The 9592-nt window shown below is 37.4% G+C and overlaps 1 protein-coding gene across 1 annotated transcript; it reads right to left on the bottom strand.

The window, feature by feature from the left end:
- Positions 1 to 4396: 4396 nt before the first annotated feature.
- LOC138880994 (uncharacterized) lies at positions 4397 to 4825 on the bottom strand. Its single transcript, XM_070161181.1, has one exon. It carries the CDS (start codon positions 4823 to 4825, stop codon positions 4397 to 4399), a length of 429 nt encoding a protein of 142 aa, XP_070017282.1.
- Positions 4826 to 9592: the final 4767 nt, after the last annotated feature.

Here is a 9592-nt window from a genome sequence, read left to right as displayed (position 1 = left end):
CATAATAAGGCCATTATAGATAATTAAAGGCATTAAATACTACGTTACATAATCATTGTAACTCAATATAGATTCTCTAACGTTTTTAGTATTAATGCTTATTAAATATTGTATCTGTACTCTCTTGTTCTGTCATATTCATTCTCCTTGATTTTTGGATTTAAATAAGTACGAGCGTTGAGCCTTTTGAATAACCGCTCATGCCTCTTCTTGTGTCTCTACTCGTATCTGTTGCAACTCATGCCTCTTTGCTAATCATCATCCTTTGATCAGTCTCCATGTCATGACACGTCATCTTTCAATCACTTCAATATGTAAACTCATTTTTTTCCAATACAGATAGCCCCCCCACTTGCCATTTATTCATCAATTGAATATTTGGAAAGTGGAATTTATTTAAGCATGAATTTTTGTCACCATTAATGCTTATGACAGAATCGACGCTTCAATTGTCACTTCTATTTAATGCTCATTACACGTGGCACCCTTTTATTGGTTCTGTAACTTTGCAGCAATTTTTAAGGCTTTTTTACAGCTTCACTAATCACGAAGCAACAGTTCTCATTATGGCCTTTCCATCATTTCACCTTTTCCTTTGACGGTTGCTTCTTAGTATAAATATAGTTTTTCGCTTTTGTCTTTACCACATAAAGTTCTCTGAATATTCAATTCTTGAATCTTTGTTTGCTTCTTCCTCGTATTATCATGTCTTCATCAAACCCTAACCCTAGAAGGGTCCCTATAGTTGATAACTTCCCTAATGCCCCCCCAGTAGGAGCAGAAGAGGAGGTAGACTTCGTAATTTAGGATCTTCATCCCTACGTGGTTCTTCTCTTCCTTCGCCTGGTTCTAGTCCTGCTTTTAGAACCAGAGGTTCTTTTTTTCAAAGGTCTTCTTCTAAAGGAAAAGAACCCTCTGAGCCTGTTCGTGAACCTACAGTGGATGAAATAGTTCCTGCTGAACTATCTTTCTATAATGATAGGGAGTCCTTGAGAAACCAAGTGCCCTCTTTAGATCGTGCTGATATCTGTCCAACTCAGATCACAGAGGGTCTAATTTCTCTAGTTCGTAATGACTGTCATTGGAGTCATGACTTTCCTATCATTATTCCCAATCCAAATTAAAGAATCACCTCCTACTTAACTGGATTTTTCTTTGTTTATATGTACCCTTTCACATTAGGATTCAAACCTGCTATTGATCCTGTTATTCTCGAGTTTTGTCATTTCTTCGATGTTTGCTTAAGTCTAATTGGCCCAATAGTGTGGAGGGTTGTTGCCTGTTTTTGAGGTATTTGACCAATATGGCCAGCGTGCCTTTTACTTTCTCCCATCTAATTCATTTTTACTCCCCCAGACTCTTTCGCAATGGTGTTTTTACACTAATAGCAAGGAGCAAAAGAGTTCTGGTTAGCCCCGAAGATGACAGAGACTGTGGCTGGTATGCCAGGTTTGTTGCTGCCCCCACTGTTGGTTTAGTGGGTGATGAAAATGTTCCTTTCCCCGAGAAGTGGAATTTTGCACGTGAGTTTCCTTTTTAATAACTTTCTCGTACCTTTTTCTTCAGTTTTGATGATCATTATTCTAATTTTGCTTTTCTTTTTTAGCAACCATGGGAATTGTTGAAGAAATTTCCAATTTCCGTGGTTGGGTAGGAAAGTTATTAAGTACAGCCCCAATGGAGGGTAGATCTTGGAAAAATCTTTCTCATCGATTTGGTTGGAAAGTAAAAACTCATGGTAAGAAATTTTTATTATTTAAATCTTTATTGTTTTTTCCTGAACTGATTTAATCCTTCTTTCTATCAGGATTTGCAGTTCGAGGGATTAGTGTCGAGGCGGTCGTGGCCTTTCGTATTTCTTTGGAAAGAGCCCAAGAAATAATTTTGGGCTCTTCATCGAAAAGAAAAGTCGTTGATGACCAAGACTCCGAAGAAGAGGAAGATGGGGGTTCCTTGGTAACAAGGCCACGGGCTCGTAGACGTATTATTTCCGATGATGAAGCAGAAGCATCCCCCCACCATTCTATTCCTCTCACCGAGTCTGTTGTAGCCCCGGTAGTGATCCCTGATGATGTTGATGATGTTCCCGCTGCTGCTCATGATTCAATTGAGCAACTTTTTGACCGTGGGTTTGGTGGTAATAATTTAGGTCCAGTTTCTGATGAAGCACCCCTGGCTTCTTTTTCTAGTTCCGTTCATGTGACTTCTTCTTTGTCGATCATGGTTGTGTTTGTTCCTCCCTAGGCTATTTTTACTGCTTCAACTGTTCCTCCCTGGACTACTGCTCCTTCAACTGTTCCTTACCCAGAAGTTGGTCCATCAAGTAGGAGTAGTGCTATGAGGCAAGTCACCATTGAAGTCCATGCTGAAGGTAACCTCTTAAGGAAATCAGGTCAAGCTGACATGTGGCTAAAGCCTTTAATTGGTCCAGTTGAGAGAGCTAAGCTAGATAGCCATAGTTCCTTGACCTTGATGAATGACATAGTGCATGCTTCTTTAAAGGTATTCCTTTTTTCAAACTTTTACTTTGTTATTTCTCAATCTTCGGGATTCTCATTTCCTTCCCTTTCCTTTTTTTTAGGCTAATCTAATCGGCACGGAGATGATGAAAAGGATTACCCTCTCAGAGCAGTTAGTGCGTGATTATTAATTGGAGGCGTATAATTGGAAGGAACGGTATGAAAGTCTTCATATTGATGTGGAATTCTTAGAAGAAAGTAAAAGTACCTTGGAGCAGCAGGTGCGGGCCTTGACTTCGGAATTGGCAGTTGAAAAGACTTCCTCAATTCAAGTAAGGCTCGTCTTGAAACTTCTTTTTACGAGTACCTTTCTAAGGCAAGTGAGGAGATTAGAGAGTTGAAGGCTCTCTTGGGTGAAAAAGAAGCTTATGCTGGTGAACTCGTGCAGAATTTGACCCAAGCCCAAGAAGATCTCAGGGTATCTTCTGATAAGGTTTGCTCCTTAGAAAATTCCCACACCTCTATTCAAGCTTCTTATGAATCTGCCTTGGCTGAAAATGAAAAGTTAAAAAATGAAATTGCTGACTGGGAAAGAGACTACGAGATCCTTGAAGATAAATCTGCCATTGAAGTGAGTTGGGCATTTTTGAATTCTTGCCATGATACCCTCGTTGAAGTTATCCAGGAGAATTTTAACTTGGAATCTGAGTTAGCCAAGATCAAAGAGACTATTGAGAAAACTCAGCAGAACCAAGATTTTTCTCCTCATGTGGCTGAAGCTTCTGAAAATGTTGAAGATGATACGGGTATCCACACTCATTCAGGTCAAGCTGAGCCTGCTGTTGTTGACGTCCCTACTTCAGTCCCCTTAACTTCTTAGTGAAAAGTTTTAAATTGCTTTACTTTTTTTTTCTTTTTGTTGGTTCGTGGTTGTAACCCTTGTCTTTTTAAGGGTTTGTTGAAAGCGTTAAGTCCCCAGACCTTTTATGGGAAACTTTCTATAAACAACTCTTAGTTTATGACTAAGTTCATACTTAGTCTGAACTTTTTTTTAATATTAAGAAGTTTTCGTTGCTGTTTTGAACTTCTGTTTTGTTTATTCTTGCCTTTATTTTTAAGGACTTACTGAATAACTTGCATGTTTTTTCTAACTTCATGAATACTTGAATTAATCATGAATTTTATAAAAGAGGGCCCTTTTATATTCGACACTTAATGAAGAAGACGTCTCAACTTCATAATGGTGTTAATATAAGATAAAAGAAATAGGAATACACATGTTTCTTGAAATAACTTTGACAAGTGTTTATTTGAACTTTGTCGAACTTTGTCAAGTTTTGAGTAACACTTTACATGTATTTGAATTACTTTTATAACTTTCTCGTAACTGTTTTTCTTATAACAGATTTCAAAAAAGAAAATGAACATAAGGTTTTTACTTATAACTCATTTCAGTACATTGCCTTTACCCCACTACGATAAGGTTTTTCTTTGGCCTTTGCTCGTGACTTTACTCTGCTCTTGACTCGTTTAATGAGTGAACTTTTCAGGCTTGATCTCTGATTATTTCCCAATCTTCTTTGCCTTCTGTATACACATGTCTGTGTATATTATATAGTCCCCCAAATGTTTGAGCGTTGAAGTATGAAGCCTCGAGCACTTGATTGTTCCTCTCATTAGTCCTTTCCTTGAAAAGGAAAAACACACGGGACTCGGAGGTACGATTATAGATGAAGACTGTTTAACCCATCTGAATTTCTATCAGAATAGTTGTAAACCCTAGACCGGGAATTTTAATTGATTTCATATGCCTTGCAGGTCGTGATTCATCATTTAGTACGAGCTAGCTTTTTGCCTATCATCTAAAATCGTTAGTAAAATTTTAACAATTCAAAAATTAAATTTTAAAATATGGATATCTGACCTTGGGTATTCTTTTAGAAATAATATCTCTTCAGGTGAACAACATTCCAATGTGAAGGTAGTATCTTGCCATCCATCGTTTCCAACTCGTATACTCCTTTCCCTGCGATATCATGAATCCTGTAGGGTACTTCCCAGGTTGGACTTAATTTCCCCGTATTAGCTGCCTTCGTAGATTGAAAACCCTTTTTGAGCACGAAGTCCCCAATCTTAAAGAATCTTAGGCGTGATTTTCGATTGTAGTATCGTTCTATGACCTGCTTTTGTGCTGCCATTCCAATTAATGCAGCTTCCCTTTTTCCTTCAAGTAGATCAAGATTTATGTGCATTTCTTCATCATTAGACTCTTTTGACGTTTGTGTAAATCTTATATTTGGCTCTCCTATCTCAACTGGAATTAAAGCTTCAGCTCCATAAACTAATGAAAATAGTGTTTCTCCCATGCTTGTTTTTGTTATTGTGCGGTATGCCCATAAAACACCAGGTAACAGTTTTGGCCAATTACCTTTGGATTCCTCTAAATGCTTCTTTAAATTGTTGATAATGACTTTGTTTGTTGACTCAGTTTGTCCATTACCCACCGGATGATAAGGTGTGGATGTAATCCTTTTGATCTGCCAACTTTGAAAGAACTCCGTGATTTGTGTGCCTATAAATTGAGGGCCATTATCACACACGATTTCCTTTGGCACACGAATCGGCATATGATATTCCACCAAATAAAATCTCTAACTTCTTTTGCTCGCACCTGTTTGAATGCTCCTGCCTCCACCCATTTAGTAAAATAGTCAGTGAGTACGAGCAAGAATTTTACCTGTCCTTTTGCTTGTGGTAGTGGACCTACGAAATCCATCCCCCATTTCATAAATGGACATAGAGCAATAACCGGATGTAACAACTCTGCAAGTCTATGCATGTTATTACCGTACCTTTGGCATTTATCACATTTAGCCACGAAATTTTCCGCTTCTTCTTCCATTTTGGGCCAATAATAACATGCCCTAATTATGGTTCTTACCAGTGATCTTTCTCCTGCGTGATTCCCACAATGCCTCTCGTGTATTTCTCTCATTACGTATTCTGTCTGAGAAGGTCCGAGGCATCTTGTTAAGGGACCACCAAACATTTTTCGATAAAGATTGCCTTGCTTTAAACAATATCGAGCAGCCTTTTTTCGAAGCGCGTGAGCTTTTTTTTCTTGTCTTCAGGGACGGTTCCATACTGCAAAAAAGCAACAATCTCGTTCCTCCAATCCCGTTAAGTTATTAAAATTTACCTCATTTTTATCTAGATCAAGTACTGAATGAAACAAATGAACTACAGAAGCATTTTCATTGCTTGCCACGTCTGCCGCAGATGCGAGATTAGCTAGGGCATCCGCCTCGACATTTTCATCTCTTGGTATTTGTGTAACCTTCCAAGTTTGGAATTGTATGATCAGATCCCGTACTTTCTCTAAGTATTGCTGCATCCGTACTTCCCTGGTCGTATAAGTCCCCAGCATTTGATTAACTACGAGCTGTGAATCGCTTTTGATTATAATCTGATTAATGTCAAGTTCTCGTGCCAGTTCTAAACCTGCAATCACAGCTTCGTACTCTGCCTCATTGTTAGTTATAGAATGACATTTAATGGCTTGTCGAATGGTTTCACCCGTAGGTGGTACCAAAACAATCCTTAAGCCTGCGCCTTTTACATTAGATGAACCATCAGTAAATAAGGTCCAAATTCCCGGATTAGATCCGTTGAATACCTTCAATTCTTTTTTTGTTTCTAATTGCATCCCTTGGCTAAAATCAGCCACAAAATCAGCTAATACTTGAGATTTTATCGCAGTTCTAGGCTAGTATGTGATGTCATATTCACTTAATTCTATAGCCCACTTGGCTAACCTACTTGATAACTCATGTTTGTGTAATATATTGCGTAATGGATAAGCAGTTACTACAGCAATAGGATGACATTGAAAATAAGGCCTTAATTATCTAGATGCTATGATTAATGCAAGTGCAAGCTTTTCTAATTGAGGATACCGCGTCTCCGTATCTAATAAAGATTTGTTGACATAATAGATCAGAGATTGTTTACCTTGGTCCTCACAGACTAAAACAGCACTTACCGCTACTTCTGAGACAGCAAGGTAGATGAGCAGTCTTTCCCCAGCCTTTGGTTTTGCGAGCAATGGCGGATTTGATAAGTATGTCTTCAAATTTTTGAGTGCATGTTGAAATTCCTCATTCCATTCGAAATGATCTTGCTTTTTAAGAGCTAAAAAGAATTTAAAGCACTTTTCTGATGATTTAGAAATGAATCTTCCCAAGGTTGCAATTCTTCCTGTCAACCTCTGCACTTCTTTTTTGCTTCTAAGCATGTCAGGAATTTCTTCAATGGCCTTAATCTATGCGATATTCACTTCAATACCACGGTTAGAAACAAGAAAATTCAAAAACTTACCTGATGCAACACTGAATGCACATTTCTCCGGATTTAATTTCATATTGAATTTTCGCAAGATCTAAAACGTATCAGACAAGCATGATATATGATCTCCTGAATGCTGAGTTTTAACGAGCATATCGTCTATATAGACTAGGGGTGTGCATCGGTCGGTTCGGTTTGATTATAAATATTATCGATTTTGCCTATCGGTTATCGGTTTACAAATATTATAACCCGATAACCAAATCGATAAGATATTGGTTATCGGTTAACGACTAATCGGTTATCGATCAATATCGGTTCGGTTATCAGTTTACCCGATAAGATAAAACAACTAAAACAACTCCGTAATGTATAAAATTGTTTTGCAATGCATAAAACAGAAATAGTTTTATAAGATTTGCAATGTATACAACAGTTTCGGTAAAATCAGTGTTCTTAAGATCTTCTTTGTTCAAACGACTGGCAGTAACTCTTTGTACATTGATATCTATTTTTTTACTCTAGTACAGAATTATGTATATAGATTAAAAAGTTTATTAGTTATGAAATACAAATTTTATAACAACTGACACAAGATAACTTTGTAACAGCTCAACAATTAAAGCACACGACAAATCTCACTTCAACTTTCAAACAACAATTAAAGCACACGACACTACCCACAACTTGTCTACGGAACCTCTAAACATAACTGAAGAGTAATGTAATATGGAAATGCCGGTAACAAGGCTCTGGCTATACCTCAGTACATGATGAACAGATGAAACATGACCCCGAAATGAAGTGGGGCTCACCAAGTCAGCTGAAAGGATGATGCGGCACTAGTTGCAACCAACACTGCCTGCTATAGAAACACCTACATCCATTTAAAGACGTAGCGCCCCCGGCAAAAGGGATGTTAGTGCCATTGAATAGCACTAGTTTGTATAACTAAACACCATCTAGTTAGAAAGAACTTTCATACAAGTATAAAGAGGAAATCATAAAGATAACAAAGTTTCAAATAAGCACCATGTCAACACAGCAAGTCACAATCAACAATACCCAAATAACCAATTGAAACATAACGATTTTCAAGTAAGAAAATAGTATATATATATATATATATATTTGATTATATATTTGGTTGGGAGATAACTAGCACCGATATTACCACCGTCTTTGTTAGCACGGAGTCCGATCACGCCCAATCGGCTAGGCCATCTCCCCACGGAACAATGTGGTTTGACATTATGATGCGAAAGAAAGTTGTCACAAGAATAGTACCACCATGTGCGCAACATGGAGTCTGATCTCCACCCGATCAGCTAGGCCGCCTTCCCACATATGTCGTGTGGGTTGGCTTTTTCTCTTCCAATTCACAAGTATTAGTTTCATCCCACTTTGGGGGAAATAGTCACAATTTCACTAATATTTCAATTTCATCCCAAATCACACTCCACTCCTACACCGACACATGTAGTTTCGGGTGTGGGCCTTATGACCCACCCTTCCTCGGTCTTGCTAATAATACTCCCAAAAATATTTTTGGTTCAATTTAATATTGCACACAGTTGTGGTATGAATACAGGTATATGAATATAGCATAAATACAACCATGATTACCTCAATATCTTTCACATTTTATAGATTCCAATTAGTATTTCCAGTCACCAACAACAACAGTATTTCCTTGGCTCATTTGGCCATTCACAAGATTCTTTGTTCCTGGCACGGTGGCCGTATTTCGTATTTCACTTGTTTCACATCGATATCAATTTCAACAACAAGCCATTCAATCCAAGATGTCAAGTACACATGAGAGGAATCATGAATCATGGGCATATATAATATTTCAGAAATCATACACCTCAAGTTTATTAACAATGTAACTTTAAACCCAACGGATTCTTCCAAAAAGGAGGGGCCACACCAAACCATAATAAAACACACATCAAAGGCATAAACAAGCAACTACACCAATTGTTCTTGAATTACTCTTTTCCAATCATGACAATATACAATTTCAACATCGAAGTATGTAACAACTCGGATCACATTGGATGTACTTATAAGGCAAAACATTATCTCGAACAACCACTTATGGCATAAATTGTGTACAAAGCCTTTAGGACACTTTATTATTGAAGTCATTTATGGAAAGCAGAGTCGAGACTCATTTCATAATCTGTTTCATACTTTCTCATGTCATAGGCATCACTAGATACAATTATAATTCAAGTTCTCGGCACATTGGCCACACTCTATTTCCCAAATTCATTTGATATATTTCAAATACCTTTATACATAGAGGATTTCACATAGTTTGGCATAATATATGCATCTCCAATCTTAATTTAAGGTCTTAGCATTTCAATACATGATTCATATTTCTTGCACCCTTTTAAGTTATCAAGAATAGCACATTGATCATATTGGAATGCATATTTCACAAATATAGGGTCACAATACCAATTCATGTAAAGTATCAATCAAAGCAAGAATCCAAAGTTGAGTCTTACCATATTTACACAAGCATCAATAGAGCTCAATTTCTAAAAGACGGAGTTTTAGTCATACACACCTCAAAGAGCTTTTTCTTAAGTTACTACAACGTTCCGGAAATTCTAGCAATGCCCATCTACTTCGAGACATAACAAAATTAAACACAAATTAGGAAGATATTCATGATTCTAGCTCATTTGAGCATTTTATCAAACACCATATGAGCGTTAATACTTTATGGTCCTTTTATAGAGGATTTCATCAACCCACAACCCATACTTTAC

The sequence above is a fragment of the Nicotiana sylvestris genome, chromosome 11 (genome assembly GCF_000393655.2).
Source record: "Nicotiana sylvestris chromosome 11, ASM39365v2, whole genome shotgun sequence".
NCBI lineage: Eukaryota > Viridiplantae > Streptophyta > Magnoliopsida > Solanales > Solanaceae > Nicotiana > Nicotiana sylvestris.
Note: the sequence above shows the minus strand (reverse complement) of the source record. Positions and strands in the feature narration are given on the sequence as shown.